Source organism: Orbicella faveolata, unplaced genomic scaffold (genome assembly GCF_042242905.1).
Source record: "Orbicella faveolata isolate gen_17 unplaced genomic scaffold, um_ofav_v1 contig_26, whole genome shotgun sequence".
Taxonomy (NCBI): domain Eukaryota; kingdom Metazoa; phylum Cnidaria; class Anthozoa; order Scleractinia; family Merulinidae; genus Orbicella; species Orbicella faveolata.
In genome coordinates this window covers 8752501-8770832 of record NW_028301554.1, presented here as the reverse complement: position 1 = coordinate 8770832, position 18332 = coordinate 8752501, and the positions used below count along the sequence as shown (strand labels likewise).

General features: G+C 36.4%; 1 protein-coding gene, 1 long non-coding RNA gene and 2 pseudogenes across 2 annotated transcripts in view; all 4 read right to left on the bottom strand.

The window, feature by feature from the left end:
- The window catches only part of LOC149108030 (uncharacterized), a 46686-nt gene that overhangs the window by 4043 nt on the left and 24311 nt on the right, over positions 1-18332 (bottom strand). The gene's annotated exons all lie outside the window — the stretch shown is intronic.
- LOC110065944 (adenosine receptor A3-like) lies at positions 1927-3317 on the bottom strand (annotated as a pseudogene).
- LOC149108034 (adenosine receptor A3-like) lies at positions 6761-10957 on the bottom strand. The gene has a single exon (XM_089295595.1). The coding sequence runs from the start codon at positions 10865-10867 to the stop codon at positions 9833-9835; it is 1035 nt and encodes a 344-aa protein (XP_089151721.1). The 5' UTR covers positions 10868-10957; the 3' UTR covers positions 6761-9832.
- On the bottom strand, positions 13788-15033 carry LOC149108033 (adenosine receptor A3-like; annotated as a pseudogene).

Sequence of the window (18332 nt, the reverse complement as noted above, 5' to 3'; positions counted from 1 at the left end):
ACTACATTTCAGTCGTACCCCACACAGAGTTCTCCCTTATTTCAGTACAACAGGTAAAAGAACATTTTAAACCAGTAAAGCAATCATGGGCGAAGTGCAGCCTTGTTTATTAGGTCTGCTCTGTACATTACATGGAATTCTAATCAATGTAGATTATGTGCTTTCCAAGACAGGTGTTTCTTTCACAAGTTGCAAAGCCACTTCATCGTCGATGTTGTCGTTGCCTAATAAAGACATTTTCTTTGAAAAGACCTCCACCTAATATGCATTACGGTTTACTAATTTTACACCTTTAGCTTTAGATGTCAAATGAAATCAAACAGCATTTTCATTTTTAAGTGTTGTATTCTTTCTCTGAATTCTCTTGCCCTAAAGTCACAGAAAAATAGGCCAAAGCCACATTCGGGGTATCCTCGCTGTGCTTACATGAAGTGTCACTACAAAATCAGCGGTCGTCTCTTAAAACCAAACGAAATCGCTGCATATTCGTTTTCATTCACGTTCTGGAAGAATTTTATTATCAAGGATTCTCTCAAAATGTCGTCTGAAAATAGATTTTAAACACTTTTGTTTTCGAAAGCCACAGATAATACTTACAAACCATAGCCTGCGCAGTTTATCTTTTAATCTGTTTATTAATTCTTTTACAAGGTGAAACAACTATATTTTTTTTCCTTTACCTGTTGAATGTTTTTAAGAATTCTAAGGGATTTTAGGCAGTAGTGAGTGGTGCTACAGGCGGTAAATTTTACCGGTTTCCGCCTGAAAAGGAGAACACTGCCCACAACAAAAAAAATGTGCAAACTTTTTTTGTGCGGGAGTCCCCATGTTAAGTAAGAAAGAATATAATGATTAACAACTATGTCTTGTCTTCCTCAATAAGAAAGAACAAGAAATGCCGCCAAAAAGCACAGAAGACAGTTCTGTTATGTGATCAACATGTTTGGTGGCTCCCCTGAAATCCTTGAAATCATGGCTCATGATGTTTTCAAATTATTTTATCAACGGCAGTGTTACTTTCTTCTGCTAAAATCTATTTGTCAGGAGAATTCGTTTTGATGAATTGTCTTCCAAATTAGTCTAGCTTATCTCTTTCTCAGAAACCTGTCTTTATCGTTTGTCCATGACTTCATTTACTCTATTTATGCAGATTATTATGCAAATGATTTTCATAAAATTATGAAAATTACGTCGTTGTGTTTTAATATCAAAATATCTGTTCGATTAAACGAAATGTTCTAGAGAGCGAAAAATATAAATATATAAAAAAAACAAAACAAAAAACAGAAACAAAAACAAAAAACAATGAGAAGGCATACTTATAGACAGCGACTTCCAGTTCTCCAAATTAACTTGTAGTTGAATCTAACAATTGAGCTACAGGCGACCAGCTCACTAGAACACGATTTAAATTACTGACTGCAGTGTTTCAAGTTCGACTTCGAGTTGAAGAGTTTGGAGGCTGTTTTTTTTTTTTTTTTTTTTTTTTTTTCAGTTAGCCTTTGTCACCGTCAGGAAAAGCATATCTTCTTATATTTAACACGCTAAAACTTCGCCATCTCATTTGTTACCAGTAGGTCCGATCCACTTACATTCCCGCTAATAGAACAAGACTAGGGTATTGACAGAGCCGTTCTTATATCTTCCCAACATTAAAAGGCCTGGATAGGAGAAGATTAAGGCAAAGCTAAAATATAGCAAGAGACACAAGCATTGGCAAAAGCTAGCAAACTAAATCAAACCCGAGTAGCAGTACTGCTGCAGTAGTATGTTTTGCTGCTTGCGGCAACTTAAAATAAGTGTTGCCTGATCAAACTACTTACTCATACACTCTACAGAGGGTAAAATAAAAGTTGGTAATGAACTGACAGTTTTGTCAAACATATGTAAATAGTTCTTTTTATCAATAAAACTGTATAATAGATTTTCCCAAAAATTAAACGGGAAGTTCAAAATAAGAAAAAAACAAAAACAAAACACATTGTGTAAAAAATATGAAGAGTCAAAATCTATGAATTCAGCCTCCTGATGATCTCTTTTCCAAAATATTATATTGTAAGATAGCAGTAATTTTAAAATCAGATTTATGTTCAATACTCTTAAGAACATTATTCAAGCATATATGCTATATACCACACCAGCATTGGGTTTCTAAAGTTCGGTTTCCATGACTTCCTGTTCAAACGCCAGTTGTAGATCACTGGTCTCTGTTCGTGGTGTTCTTAGCTCTGTCGCCGGCGTCAAAGCAAGAGTCTTCTGGTTTCTACTTAATTTTATTTCAATGTTTGACGCCGCTGGCCTTCTTAAACAGCACAACGCCAAGGCTTCTCTTGATTCGGGTATTCTCAATGCGTACACAACTGGATTTGCAAACGAGTTGGAGTAATTTATAACGTTCACCAGGAGATAATATTTCAATGGTATCTGGACATCAAAGACATAGATTAAACAGTTGAAAATAACTAAAGGGAGCCACGACAGCGAAACGAGAAAAGATACAAACATTAAGGTCTTTGTTAATCGTTTGTTTAGAGAGTCTCTGTTTTGCTGTTGTGATGCAATACTTCCGCGTCGAAACCTTCTCCAAATGCCGATGTTACAACCACATATGATGAATATTAGAATCAAGACGTATGGCGTCCAAACATGCACAGCGCGTTTGTAGGAAATAAGGAAAAACGATGTACTCCAGAGGGTGGCGATAAGCAGAGTCAGTGCCCACACAGTAAAAATCATAATACGGTATGCTCGCATTGACAGTGTTCGGTGCTTAAACGGCCAGTGAATGGCATAAAATCTCTCGCCAGATATGAAAGCTGCAGAAATTAACGACGCTTGCGAGAAAAAGGTATCAACGATCTTGTAGAAAATTGACAAAGACATCGACCAACCACCGTTCCAAAGTTGAAAACTTCTCCCAACATTGTAAATGTAGATAGGTAGCGAAAGGATTCCTAACATCAGGTCAGCAAACGCCATATTGATGACTAGGAACAAACTTTTCTTATAAGGCTCCTGTTTACTGTAAACAGAACAAGGGTGAGCAAGTTTCCCACAACAATAAATACAAATGACAAAATAAAAGCGGCGCACAATGCGACGGCTTCTGCCTTGGAAGGGACACTTCTTGATGAACCAGTCGCGTTCTCTGAGCTATTGGTAGCTGCTGCTGTTGTGATATTCATTTTTAGCTTTCTCTGAATGATTAAAACGCGGAGTAAACTTTGCCGACAAAAACGTCTAACGGTTACTGGATAAGAGAGAGTGGAGTTCTGTAATCTGCACTATGTGAGACTGAGGAGCAAATCGCACATCGTGGTTACATTTGTAGTTTATTTTGCACCGATCAAGAGACCAATCATCAGGAGCTAATCTTTCACATGACATGTTTCGGTTCTGACATCTGCAACTCATGACATGAGCAACTTTATTAATGCAGTGGAATTGTAGAATTAATTTCCTCAAACATCAAACAGGAATTAGACAGTTAAAAAGAACACATACTGCATCGATCGATATATTAACGATAAGTGTAACTATGCTGAAGTAATTTGCAATTGGAACAAAAGTCTTGGTTTTGTAAGGAACGTGATTCTTGCAACTCTGTACTAGTTATTACAGGGACAAGAATGATCCTCCATTGAAATTTTTAAAAAGCAGGTGGAAGTTCAGTTGAATACTAAGTTATTTTCATTCGAAGCAGAAACATAATAGCATAGCAACATGAAATTTTGTCAAAGATGCAAATTTTTTGGAAGTATTGTTGATCAGTACGAAAAGTGTCATCTAAATAGAGGTTCATTTGTGCCTGTCCATATATGGCGAATGGTAAAAAAAATATATATATTCATTACTTTTGGGTGTGAGTTGTTCAAATATCAGCAGTTGCGCTCAATTAAAAATTTGTCATAAAAACCTGATTACAATTCAGATCTGTATGCTTAAAGGAAAACCCAGTGCAAATCAGCCTCCATATTGGAGATCCAGGAAAAATATTTACGATAAAACGAGAACTGTGGAAAAAAAGGAAATATTTTAAGAAGTTAAATTTCTGACGACGCTTAAATAATTGCTAAAAGATAATGTTTTAGTACCCTTGGTTAGCTTTTTTTTTAGCCTCCTTATTATTTTGCCCTGCTAGCGTTGGTAAAATGTATCATTTTGGGGTCGAGTTTTCTTCTTGTCGGGGCAAAATACGAAAGACGCGCCGCAGTCGACAAGAAAGTAGAAATCCAAACGACTTCAAAGTTACAGTTTTAAAATAAGTGAGTAGAAAATATTCTTCTTGACAAAGTATGAGAAAATCTTTTTTTTTTTTTTTATCCTGCATGGGGTGCAGGTGACCGTTAGAGCAAGCTGCTCTTAAGTTATTTTTGGACGTGGCACCCAGTCCTACCGAGGATGTTACTCGCGCGTTGCGTGGATGTTTTCTAGCGTGATTTGTTTGTGTTTCGTTCCGTTCCGTTTCGTTTCAAAAGGAAGGAAAACCTCCAACGCTGTGGGGATGTCTTCTTTGATATTTTAATTACAAGCAAAGGAGCTTTGACCCTCGACATGCGATATTTCGAAACTTTAACAGGAATTAAAATAAGAGTCAGATATCCACTGCGCAAACAATAACAACTGAACGAACAGCAGAGAAATGAGTAGAAAACAAGTGAACAAACGCCCAAAAACGCTAGGCAACCGAGCAAACAGATGGTCTAAAATGCAGGCAGAAGCTCGCCACCCAAGCAGCAAAAGGCAGGTTAAGCAACAACGGCAACAACGCCAAAGACAACGTCGATTAAATATAGGCTTTATATTCAACCTGCGAATCTGGCGAGAATTTAGATTTATTCAGTTTGTCTATCACTGTCAGAAATATCCCAAAGAGAATATGTAAGACAGGGTCAAAATTCGAAAGGAATTTTAACAATTGCCCGCCGTATACTGTGGCCTTTTCATGTTGTTGTTTTGTGAAGAACGGCAAATAAATGAACAAAGAATTGTAAATCACGCTTACACAGCCATTGTACTCGTTGTTTTTGTCGTTGTGGTTTGCTTATTTTTAAATTCATAAAACCGAATGAACGGCAAAATAATGCAAAAAGTAAGAAAATAATGTTAGCAAACCAACAACATCGATATTACTACGAAATAAACACCAGAAATTGTGAATCATGTTGGAATACAGAGACAAGAATTCGTGTGAAATATAATGGTACGATAAATCCTCCAAAAAAGGCTCTCGACTACAAGACCTAACCCCTTTATGTTTCAACGGAAATACCAAAGAAACAGTCAAAATTTAAACACTATAAAGAGTTGAATGTAGGCCATTCATCTTTTAATATTGATGTTGACAAGTGCTTCTTTTGCAGAAGAATATATTTCAATCAACCAGGAAATTATTGACGGGTATTTAACAAAATAGTCATCTGTTGGTGTGCAACGATATACACCAATATCTAATCAAATAATGTACAGTGTAAATTAATTAACCAAATTATGCTGTTTTCGGTTGACCAACGCTACTACAGGTAAATTGTAATGTGATGTTGAAGCGCACAAATTTACCAACATGCCTGGTGTCAACTTGTCAAATGTATGAACTGGCCAGCTAGTCTAGATTACACAACTTACTGAAAGTTGGCCTTACCAGGTAAGATATTTGTTGAAGCATATTTTGTAATTAATGATTTCTCAGACATTGTTTTCTTCAAGAAAAGATTCATACCCCACATAAAGGGGTTTTTTCTTTAAGAGCTCCCTCCTCCTGTTACTTTGGAATTTCTAATGACTGGCCATGAATGGGTGTTGAGTGTGAATATCTTCTGGAACTGCACAGTCAGATTAAGTCAGCAAGAACATCAGTATTTATCCTGAAATAGTCTGATTTGCAGTTATATGTACAACCAAACAGCCTGGATGGCCTTTTGATTGGGACTGTGCGCATTGTTGTACTGCAATGTTCCAGTTTCTTGCTTAAAGCAAATTGCATGTGCGCTCAAAAGCAAGTCGCCAAGTTCATAACAGTTATATATGTTTGCTTTGCATCTCAGGACAGAGCCTGCCACTGTGAAAGTTTTGGTACCATCCCCCTAGCATTTGATTCACTACTGTAGACACTCAGTAAACAACTAATAATGAAGTACACTATATATCAATGAAAGGAATTTCATCTGTTGGTTATAAATTATAATTGATATGTCTTTGTATGTTCAGTGGTGTTCAAGTAGCAGCCAATACAGTATGATTACATCCCTGTTCCTGTCAGTCAATATACGAACAGTGCACACATGGGCAGCCTGGATTAAAACATCAAAGATTTTCAAAGCAACTATGCCCAGGTGAGATATTTCTGCAGAAATCTAAATTCAAAGTCCTTATGATTGCCTACAGCGATTGATTTTTATTGTAAACAATATCTTACTGAGTGTATGTTTCTTGTGTACTAATTGCTGTAGAACACAGAGACCACTGTTATGACAGAGATATTAATGTGTGAAAAGTTCCATTAAAAAATGCACTGGGAGCAAATTAAATCATCGTAGATGCAGCTTCTGAGAGATCCCCAATATTAATGGAACATACATTGTACATACATGTAAAAGAGTTCAATAATTTATTACTTAAGATTGTAATGCTTTGTTTGGTTTCTCTATATTTACAGACAACTTGATGCCAGAATAATCTCTGCACTAAGTTCATTGAACAAACTGACTTGGAAATTGAGTTCTCAACCCATACCGTGTGTAGTAATATCATAGCTGCAACATTGTGACAGATACACTGTATTACTTTATTAAGAAACACCTATGATACATGTATTAACTAATTATTTAAAGTGTCTGCTAAATTAATCAGTTTTTCTTAGAGATAATTTACTCATTATGTCATGGTTTATTTAAATAATTGATTTTTTGGCTTAAAAATGATATTTATTGTGCTTGGTTTATGTTGCTCTTAAATCAATTTTGTGATATCCTGCACTGGGCACGGCATAAATTAATATTTTGCCAACACGAAATGGAGAACTGGGTCTTAAGCAAAGTTACAGGATTAGTATTTCTGTAGAAAGAAAGAGTCGAGAAATTTGTGGCATTCTACCGACAGCCTTTGCCATTCGCAACGTCCAATAAGGTTAATTTGTTCCCCAGTGTTGTTCAAATAGTGTTCTCTAATTCATACATTATTTCAATCTGTTGTTTAAATGATTGCCTTATAACTCCATGTCCAGCTTTGGTTCATGTAGGATATTGATGTATTGTTTATCCATTTTGCTGTACATTATCTTTAATTGATGTGTCAATCAAAACATATCTTGGATATGCTGGCTTTTTCTGACAAAAGTACCTATGCCTCATAATCTTTGAGTGCGTTTGGTTGTGTAGTGTAGACAAAATACACGTACATAATATAACTTACTCATAGCTTACTTATAATTCTTGGTATAATTTATTCAAATTAATTAATGATACCCAATAACAGCTCCGGTAGTCCACAATCTCAGTCGAGAAAAAGACCAAATCACTTTGGAATTGAATAATAAAATTATTATCAGAAGCCTATGCAAGTATTCATGATCAGAAACAAAATATCATATTTATCGTTCATGCCAGAGTGATTTTGCTTATACTTATACTTTGAGATATGGTGCAAACCCTTTCAGCAGGAGGAGGCTCCATACAAAAATGAAGATGGCTAACTATCTTGGGGGATCAATTTAGAAAACAAAACTTTTTAACTTTTTACATGTGTATACTATTTTGTTATTTTTGTGAGATTTCATTTGGCAGAGATTTGGGGACTGCATATTTTGAAATCACTGCATTTCAGTCATACCCCACAACAAAAAAGATGTGTGAACTTCTTTTGTGCGGGAGTTCCCATGTTAAGTAAGAAAGAATATAATGATTAGTAGCAATGTCTTGTCTTTCTCAACAAGAAAGAACAAGAAATGCCACCAAAAAGCACAGAAGACAGTTCTGTTATATGATCAACATGTTTGGTGGCTCCCCTGAAATCCTTGAAATCATGGCTCTATTTTCATCATCACGCCATCTTACACCTCAATCTGCTGATGTAATCCTATTTCGGGCTGAAACTATAAAATCGCTCGCAGTTTACCTCATACATGTACATGTTGGATTATTTTCATTAGTAGCAACATTCCAAAAAATAACTGACGAGCTCCGCTTTTAGGCTGGGCTAAATCTATATATTAGCGTTATCAAGACCGATCGTCGAGGACTAATTTAAACTTTTTTCATTAACACTCAGTGCCTCTTTAAGTGATCTACCTTACTTTCAGAGTTGACACAGGTTTTCAAGGCTTTTGTACCCGCATGTGTCATCTTAATATAGCGGCAGATATGCTGTTTATTTTTGGTTTTTTATGTTTGCATTTTAAATGGCAATGTCTGGTTAATTCCTTGACGTGCCGAGAAAATGAGACCTTAGGATAGAATAAATTACAGACGATAGTTTTTTTTTTAGCTTCTAACATCAATCACTGATCAGGCTGAGAAGTTTAAAGAGGCACTTTATAACTTTACTTTAAAGTCGGAGCTTGAAAAACAGTTTTGCCTCATATAAAAATTATAACCTTCAGTCAGATTAAAAAATTTACATATAACAAACAAAAAAACTATGGTTATGAAGTTAGTACTAAAAATGTAACTACAAACGTTAACTCCCGAATTACACATCCACCAGGAGTGATACAGAATTAAAAGAAGGATGATAGATGTTTTCAAATTATTTTATCAACGTAACGGTAGTGTTACTTTCTTCTGCTAAAATCTATTTGTCAGGAGAATTCGTTTTGATGAATTGTCTTCCAAATTAGTTTTTGTTAGCTTTTCTCTTTCTCAGAAACCTGTCTTTATCGTTTGTCCGTGACTTCATTTACTCTATTTATGCAGATTATTATGCAGATTTTTTTCATGAAATTATGAAAATTACGCCGTTGTATTTTAATATTAAAATACCTGTTCGATTAAACGAAATGTGCTAGAGAGCGAAAATAAAAACAAAACAAAACAAAACAATAATGAGAAGGGATACTTATAGATAGTGACTTCCAGTTCTCCAAATTAACTTGGAGTTGAATCTAACAATTGATCATGAGTTACAAGCGACCAGCTCATTAGACCACAATTTAAATTTCTGACTGCAGTGTTTCAAGTTCGACTTCGAGCTGAAGAGTTTGGAGGTTTTTTTTTTTCAGTTAGCCTTTGTCACCGTCAGGAAAAGCATATCTTCTTGTATTTAACAAGCTAAAACTTCAGCATCTCATTTGTTATCAATAGGTCCGATCCACTTACATTCCCGCTAATAGAACAAGACTAGGGTGTTGACAGAGCCGTTCTTATATCTTCCCAGCATTAAAAGGGATAGATAGGAGAAGATTAGGGCAAAGCTAAAAGATAGCAAGAGACACAAGCAATGGCAAAAGCTAACAAACTAAATCAAACCCGAGTAGCGGTAGTATCTTTTGCTGCTTACGGCAACTTAAAATCAGTGGTGGCTGATCAAACTACTTACTCATACACTCCACCGCTGAGGGTAAACTAAAAGTTGGTAATGAACTGACAGTTTTGTCAAACATTTGTAAATAGCTCTTTTTTATCAAAAAAACTGTGTAATTGATTTTCCCAAAAATTAAATGGGAACTTCAAAGTAAGAAAAAACAAAAACAAAAATCTATGAATTCAGCCTCCTGATGATATCTTTTCCAAAATATTATATTGTAAGATAGCAGTAGTTTTAAAATCAGATTTATGTTCAATACTCTTAAGAACATTATTCAAGCATGTATGCTATATACTACACCAGCATTGGGTTTCTAAAATTCGGTATCCATGACTTCCTGTTCAAACGCCAGCTGTAGATCACCGGTCTCTGTTCGTGGTGTTCTTAGCTCTGTCGGCGGCGTCAAAGCGAAAGTCTTCTCGTTCCTACTTAATTTTATTTCAATATTTGACGCCGCTGGCCTTCTTAAACAGCACAACGCCAAGGCTTCTCTTAATTCGGGTATTCTCAATGCGTACACAACTGGATTGGCAAACGAGTTGGAGTAATTTATAACGTTTACCAGGTGATAATATTTCCATGGTATCTGGACATCAAAGACATAGATTAAACAGTTGAAAATAACTAAAGGGAGCCACGACAGCGAAACAAGAAAAGATACAAATATCAAGGTCTTTGTCAATCGTTTGTTTAGAGAGTCTCTGTTTTGCTGTTGTGAAGCAATACTTCCTTGTCGAAACTTTCTCGAAATGCCGATGTTACAACCGCATATGATGAATATTAGCATCAAGACGTATGGCGTCCAAACATGCACAGCGCGTTTGTAGGAAATAAGGAAAAACGATGTACTCCAGAGGGTGGCGATAAGCAGAGTCAGTGCCCACACAGCAAAAATCATAATACGGTATGCTCGCATTGAAAGTGTTCGGTGCTTAAACGGCCAGTAAATGGCGTAAAATCTTTCGCCAGATATGAAGGCTGCAGAAATTAACGACGCCTGCGAGAAAAAGACATCAACGATCGTGTAGAAAATTGACAAAGACAGTGACCAACCACCGTTCCAAAGTTGAAAACTTCTCCCAACATTGTAAATGTAGATAGGTAGCGAAAGGATTCCTAACATCAGGTCAGCAAACGCCATATTAATGACTAGAAACAAACCTCTCTTACGAAGGCTCCTGTTTACTCTAAACAGAACAAGGGTGAGCACGTTTCCCACAACAATAAATACAAATGACAAAATAAGAGCGGCGCACAAGGCGACGGCTTCTGCCTTGGAAGGAACACTTCTTGATGAAATAGTCGCGTTCTCTGAGCTAGTTTTAGCTGCTGCTATTGTGAGATTCATTTTTAGCTTTGAAAACGCCGAGTGAACTTCGCCGATAAAAACGTCTCACTGTTACTGGAGAAGAGAAAGTGAGTTCTGTAAGCCGCACTATGTGAGACTGAGGAGCAAGTGGCACATTATGGTTAAATTTGTAGTTTATCTTTCACCGATCAAGAGACCAATCACCAGGAGCTAATCTTCCACATGACATGTTTCGGTTCTGACATCTGCAACATATGACATGAGCAACTTTATTAATGCAGTGGAATTGTAGAATTAATTTCCTCAAACATCAAACAGGAATTACACAGTTAAAAATAACACATACTGCATCGATCGATATATTAACGATAAGTGTAACTATGTCGAAGTAATTTGCAATTGGAACAAAAGTCTAGGTTTTGTAAAGGAATGTGATTCTTGCAACTCTGTACTAGTTACTACAGGGACAAGAATGATCCTCCATTGAAATTTTTACAAAGCAGCTGGAATATTAGCTAATTACTAAGTTATTTTTATTCGAAGCAGAAACATAATAGGATAGCAACATGAAATTTTGTCAAAGATGCAAATGTTTTGGAAGTATTGTTGATCAGTACGAAAAGTGTCATCTAAATAGAGTATAGAGGTTCATTTATGCCTGTCTATGCATGACGAATGGTAATGATAAAAAAGAAAAAGAAGAAAAAAAAGATATCAGCAGTTGTGCTCAATTAAAAATTTGTCATGAACACATAATTAAAATTCAGATCTGTATGCTTTAAGGAAAACCCAGTGCAAATCTATAATGTACACAGCCTCCATATAGGAGATCCAGGAAAGATAACACGAGAATTGTGAAAAAAGAAAGAAAAAAAAAAGAAATATTTTATAAAGTTAAATTTCTGACAACGCTTAAATAACTGCTAAAAGATAATATTTTAGTACGCTGGGTTAGCTTTTTTAGCCACACTTATCGTTTTGGCTTGCTAGCGATCGTAAAGTGTGTAATGATTTTGGTGCCGAGTTTTGCTCTTTTCGGGGCAAAATACGTAAGGCTGCCGTCGACAGGAAAATAAAAATCCAAATGACTTCAAAGTTACAGTTTGGAAATAAATTAGTAAAATATCTTCTTGTTGAGAAAGTCTGAGAAAATCTAGTTTTTCTACCCTGCATAGGTATAGGTGATACCGAGGATGTTACTCGCGCGTTGCGTGGATGTTTTCGAGCATGATTTGTATGTGTTTCGTTCCGCTTGGTTTCGTTTCAAAACGAAGCAAAACCTCCAACGTTGTGGGGATATCTTTGACATTTTAATAACAAGCAAAGGAGCCTTTTTTTCGCTCAATATGAGATCTATCGAAACTTTTATGGGAGTTAAAATAAGAGTCAGATATCCGCTGCACAAACAATAACAAGTGAATGAAATGCAGAGAAATGAGTAGAAAACGAGTGAACAAACGCCCAGAAACGCTAGGCAGCCGAACAAACAGATGGTCTAAAATACAGGCAGACGTTCGCCACCCAAGCAGCAAAAGGCAGGTTAAGCAACAACGGCAGCAACGCCAAAGACAACGTCGATTAAAGAACGGCGTTATATTCAACCTACGAATCTCTTAAGAATTTAGATTCATCCAGTTTGTCTATCTATTAGTTTTAAAAATTGAACGATCAACAATCGGCAGCCACGTAAAGGATGAGTACGAAAAGGATCCAGTGACCATTGGAAGCAATTTCGAGATTTTGAAAAAATGTCAGAGTAAACTCGACTGTTTGATTTTTTATATTTTTTTTATTCGTAAACTTAAACCAAAACTGAACAAACAGAGTGACTCGATCCGCCCGAAGCTATTTATATCATTTCTATCGCCTTAGCGTTTTTATTATTCATGCCGTAATTTTCTTGTATTCACGGTTTCTATGTAAATATATTAGAGTTTTCGTCAGTGTCTCATTAGCATTCTTATAATCGATTGTATGTATTTGAGCGCATACAAAAATTTGACTTTCAACTTGAAAATGACTGTCGAACGGTCAAAACGTCGTTGTTTTTTAAAGTTAACTTTTATAGTGAAATCCGTTTCAAAAAAAATTATTATTATAAAATTATGAAAATTATGAAAATTACGCCGTTGTGTTTTAACGTTAAAACATCTGTTCGATTAAAGGAAATGCTCTAGAGAGCGAAACAAACAAACAAACAAACAAACAAACAGAAAAACAAAAGAAAAAAAAAACCAACAACAACAACAACAGCAACAAAAACGAGAAGGCATACTTGAATATGTGACTTCCAGTTTTGCAAATTAACTTGAAGTTGAACCTGACAATTGAGCTACATGCGACCAGCTTATTAGAACAGGATCTGAATTACTGGCTGCAGTGTATCAAGTTCGACTTCTAGCTGAAGAAAAAAGAATATATTTTTCATTTAGCCTTTGTCACCGTCAGAAAAGCATATCTTCATATATTTAACACGCTAAAACTTCAGCATCTCATTTGTTATCAATAGGTCCGATCCACTTACATTCCCGCTAATAGAACAAGACTATGGTATTGACAGAGACGTTCTTATATCTTCCCAGCATTAAAAGGGCTGGATAGGAGAAGATTAAGGCAAAGCTAAAAGATAGCAAGAGACACAAGCATTGGAAAAAGCTAGCAAACTAAATCAAACCCGAGTAGCAGTACTGCTGCAGTGGTATGTTTTGCTGCTTACGGCAACTTAAAAGAAGTGTTGCCTGATCAAACTACTTACTCATACACTCTACAGAGGGTAAAATAAAAGTTGGTAATGAACTGAAAGTTTTGTCAAACATATGTGAATAGTTCTTTTTCATCAATAAAACTGTATAATAGTATTTCCCAAAAATTAAACGGGAAGTTCAAAATAAGAAAAAACAAAAACAAAACACATTGTGTAAAAAATTTAAGATTGAAAGTCTATGAATTCAGCCTCCTGATGATCTCTTTTGCAAAACATTATATTGTAAGATAGCAGTAGTTTTAAAATCACATTTATGTTCAATACTCTTAAGAACATTATTCAAGCATGTATGCTATATACTACACCAGCATTGGGTTTCTAAAGTTCGGTATCCATGACTTCCTGTTCAAACGCCAGTTGTAGATCACCGGTCTCTGTTCGTGGTGTCTTAGCTCTGTCGCCGGCGTCAAAGCGAAAGTCTTCTCGTTCCTACTTAATTTTATTTCAATACTTGACGCCGCTGGCCTTCTTAAACAGCACAACGCCAAGGCTTCTCTAAACTCAGGTATTCTTAATGCGTACACAACTGGATTGGCAAACGAGTTGGAGTAATTTATAACGTTCACCAGGAGATAATATTTCAATGGTATCTGGACATAGATTAAACAGTTGAAAATAACTAAAGGGAGCCACGACAGCAAAACAAGAAAAGATACAAACATCAAGGTCTTTGTTAATCGTTTGTTTATAGAGTCTCTGTTTTGCTGTTGCGAAGCGATATGTCCTTGCCTAAACTTTCTCCAAATGCTGATGTTACAACCACATATGATGAATGTTAAAATCAAGACGTATGGCGTCGAAACATACACAGCGCGTTTGTAGGAAATAAAGAAAAACGACGTACCCCAGAGGGTGGCGATAAGCAGAGTCAGTACCCACACAGTAAAAATCATAATACGGTATGCTCGCATTGATAGTGTTCGGTGCTTAAACGGCCATAAAAAGGCATAAAATCTCTCACCAGATATGAAAGCTGCAGAAAGTAACGACGCCTGCACGAAAAAGACATCAGCGATCGTATAGAAAATTGACAAAGACATAGACCAACCACCTTTCCAAAGGTGAAAACTTCTCCCAACATTGTAAATGTACATAGGTAGCGAAAGGATTCCTAACATCAGGTCAGCAAACGCCATATTGATGATTAGGAACAAACTCCTCTTACGAAGGCTCCTGTTTACTCTAAACAGAACAATGGTGAGCGAGTTTCCCACAACAATAAATACAAATGAGAAAATAAGAGCGGCGCACAATGCGGCGCCTTCTGTCTTGGAAGGAACACTTCTTGATGAAACAGTCGCGTTCTCTGAGCTAGTTTTAGCTGCTGCTGTTGTGAGATTCATTTTTAGCTTTGAAAACGCCGAGTAAACTTCGCCGATAAAAACTTCTCACTGTTACTGGATAAGAGAAGGTGGAGTTCTGTAAGCCGCACTATGTGAGACTGAGGAGCAAGTGGCACATTATGGTTAAATTTGTAGTTTATCTTTCACCGATCAAGAGACCAATCACCAGGAGCTAATCTTCCACATGACATGTTTCGGTTCTGACATCTGCAACACATGACATGAGTAACTTTATTAATGCAGTGGAATTGTAGAATTAATTTCCTCAAACATCAAACAGGAATTAGACAGTTAAAAAGAACACATACTGCATCGATCGATATATTAACGATAAGTGTAACTATGCTGAAATAATTTGCAATCGGAACAAAAGTCTTGGTTTTGTAAGGAACGTGATTCTTGCAACTCTGTACTAGTTATTACAGGGACAAGAATGATCCTCCATTGAATTTTTTTAAAAAGCAGCTGGAAGCTCAGTTGAATACTAAGTTATTTTCATTCCACGCAGAAACATAATAGGATAGCAACATGAAATTTTGTCAAAGATGCAAATGTTTTGGAAGTATTGTTGATCAGTACGAAAAGTGTCATCTAAATAGAGTATAGAGGTTCATTTATGCCTGTCCACGCATGACGAATGGTAACGATAAAAAAAAAAGAAGAAAAAAAAGGATATCAGCAGTTGTGCTCAATTAGAAATTTGTCATGAACACATAATTAAAATTCAGATCTGTATGCTTTAAGGAAAACCTAGTACAAATCTATAATGTATACAGCCTCCATATAGGAGATCCAGGAAAGATAACACGAGAATTGTGAAAAAAGAAAGAAAAAAATTAAATATTTTATAAAGTTAAATTTCTGACAACGCTTAAATAACTGCTAAAAGATAATATTTTAGTACGCTGGGTCAGCTTTTTTAGCCACACTTATCGTTTTGGCTTGCTAGCGATCGTAAAGTATGTAATGATTTTGGTGCCGAGTTTTGCTCTTTTCGGGGCAAAATACGTAAGGCTGCCGTCGACAAGAAAATAAAAATCCAAATGACTTCAAAGTTACAGTTTGGAAATAAGTTAGTAAAATATCTTCTTGTTGAGAAAGTCTGAGAAAATCTAGTTTTTCTACCCTGCATAGGTATAGGTGACCGTTAGAGCAAGTTGCTCTTAAGTTATTTTTAGACGGGGCACCCAGTCCTATCGAGGATGTTACTCGCGCGTTGCGTGAATGTTTTCGAGGATGATCTGTTTGTGTTTCGTTTCGTTTCGTTTCGTTTCGTTTCAAAAGGAAGGAAAACCTCCAACGCTGTGGGGATGTCTTGTTTGATATTTTAATTGCAAGCAAAGGAGCTTTGGCCCTCGATATGCGATATTTTGAAACTTTAACAGGAATTAAAATAAGAGTCAGATATCCACTGCGCAAACAATAACAACTGAACGAACAGCAGAGAAATGAGTAGAAAACAAGTGAACGAACGCCCAAAAACGCTAGACAACCGAATAAAAAGATGATCGAAAATGCAGGCAGACGTTCACCGCCCAAGCAGCAAAAGGCAGGTTAAGTAACAACGGCAACAACGGCAACAACGCCAAAGACAGCGTCGATTAAATAAAGGCTTTATACTCAACCTACGAATCTCGTGAGAATTTAGATTCATCACTGTCAGCAATATCCCAAAGAGAATATGTAAGACAGGGTCAAAATTCGAAAGGAATTTTAAAAATTGGCCGCCGTAGTTCACGTTCTATCTCTCGAGTACTGTGGCCTTTTCATGTTGTTGTTTTGTGAAGAACGGCAAATAAATGAATTAACAAGGAATTATAAATCACGCTTACACAGCCATTGTACTGGTTGTTTTTGTCGTTGTGGTTTGCTTATTTTTAAATTCCACAAAACCGAATGAACGGCAAGATAATGAACAACCAAATGAGCGCAAAGCAAACGAAAGTCCAGCCGAACAAAGAGGTGGCTGAGAGTGCAGAAAACATCTCTGCTATGCGTCTTCTGAATATGAAAACATATAAAATGATTTTTCACCACATTTTCCGCTATTTTGTCTCTGGTAGTTTTGCGAAAGTCGCTGTCCACGCATCGCGCGAGTAACATTCTCGAAAGAACTGGGTACCATGTCTAAAAATATCCTGACGAGGGATCACTTTGGGTATATATAGGGCCTATATGGGGGATGCACTCTCTTACTTTGATATAAGCTCTTGTTCCGAGTCAGTGTGATACGGGAAAGAGACATCAAAATAGCACCACAAGTGTTAATTTCCCTAAATAATGAATGGTAGAGGTAAATAAACTCTGGTTGAAAGTGGCGATGATGAATTTGTAGAAAAACTGATTCCAATTCAGATCTGTTTGCTAAAAGAAAACCTTAGTACCCGTCTATAATGAATATTGCAAGTGTATTAAGAAACGAACACTTGAGAATAATAAAAACTTTACAACAACCACTTTATTTATTACTCATACATTCACAATTTTCCAAAAAATATAACATTGTACACACTTTACACTTAACACTTATAAAAGTTATAAAAACCTTGACTATGACAACAGCGCGAACCCGCATGTAGTCTAGGCTAATCTAGGCGGGCCACATCTATATTTAGATTAAGAGTGTGTCCATGGGTGCACCAGGCAAGTCTGCTACATGCCATCTCACCGATTTCAATGAAACTTAGCCAGTATAAAGGGTCTACCCCAAAACTCAGAAAGACACATTGGTTTCGGTTTTGGATCTTTGAGGGGGGAGGTAGGTCACCCCCCCTGGTTTTACTAGATTTTTGTCAAGAAAATTGCCTCAATATAGGCAAAATGTATGAAGCTCTCAGAACAACTGTATTTAACCTATTGCTGCCAAGTTTGGTACACATATTGGTATATCTATAGTGAATGCAAGAGCCAAGTGACAGTCTATTTGATCAGCCGCTTGTCAATCAATGGACATAAATATGTGACTGTGTTTTTAGACCTTCAAATATTTGACGATTTTGAGGTCAATTATCTCCCCTTGCCAAAAAGGTATGACACTAATTTCAACGTTCCTTTGTCCATCGATCATTTATCTTTAAAAACAGTTAAAACATCTTTGGGCACTGCCGTATTTTCGCTTCGGATGCCACTTGAAAACTGCACCTAAAACAAGCTTACTTTAACCTTATCCGTCATACAATGCTGGCAAAAGCGGCCACTAAAGAAAATAAATCGACATTTACAAGCTTGTTTAACAAGAAAAATGCACCAGAAGGGAAAGTAAGGCCAAAAGGTTTCGAGATTTTGAGAAGAAATTGAAGATTACGCGCTTTTAGAGATACGTGTCACCAAAATATCGATAGTAAAATCGCAGTGTTTGTGATTTGACGTTTGTTATTTTGAGATTTGCTCGCAAAAT

What these genes read in the sequence shown, in the direction of transcription:
- LOC149108034 (XM_089295595.1), bottom strand. Translation starts at nt 10,867, where the DNA reads ATGAATCTCACAATAGCAGCAGCTAAAACTAGCTCAGAGAACGCGACT.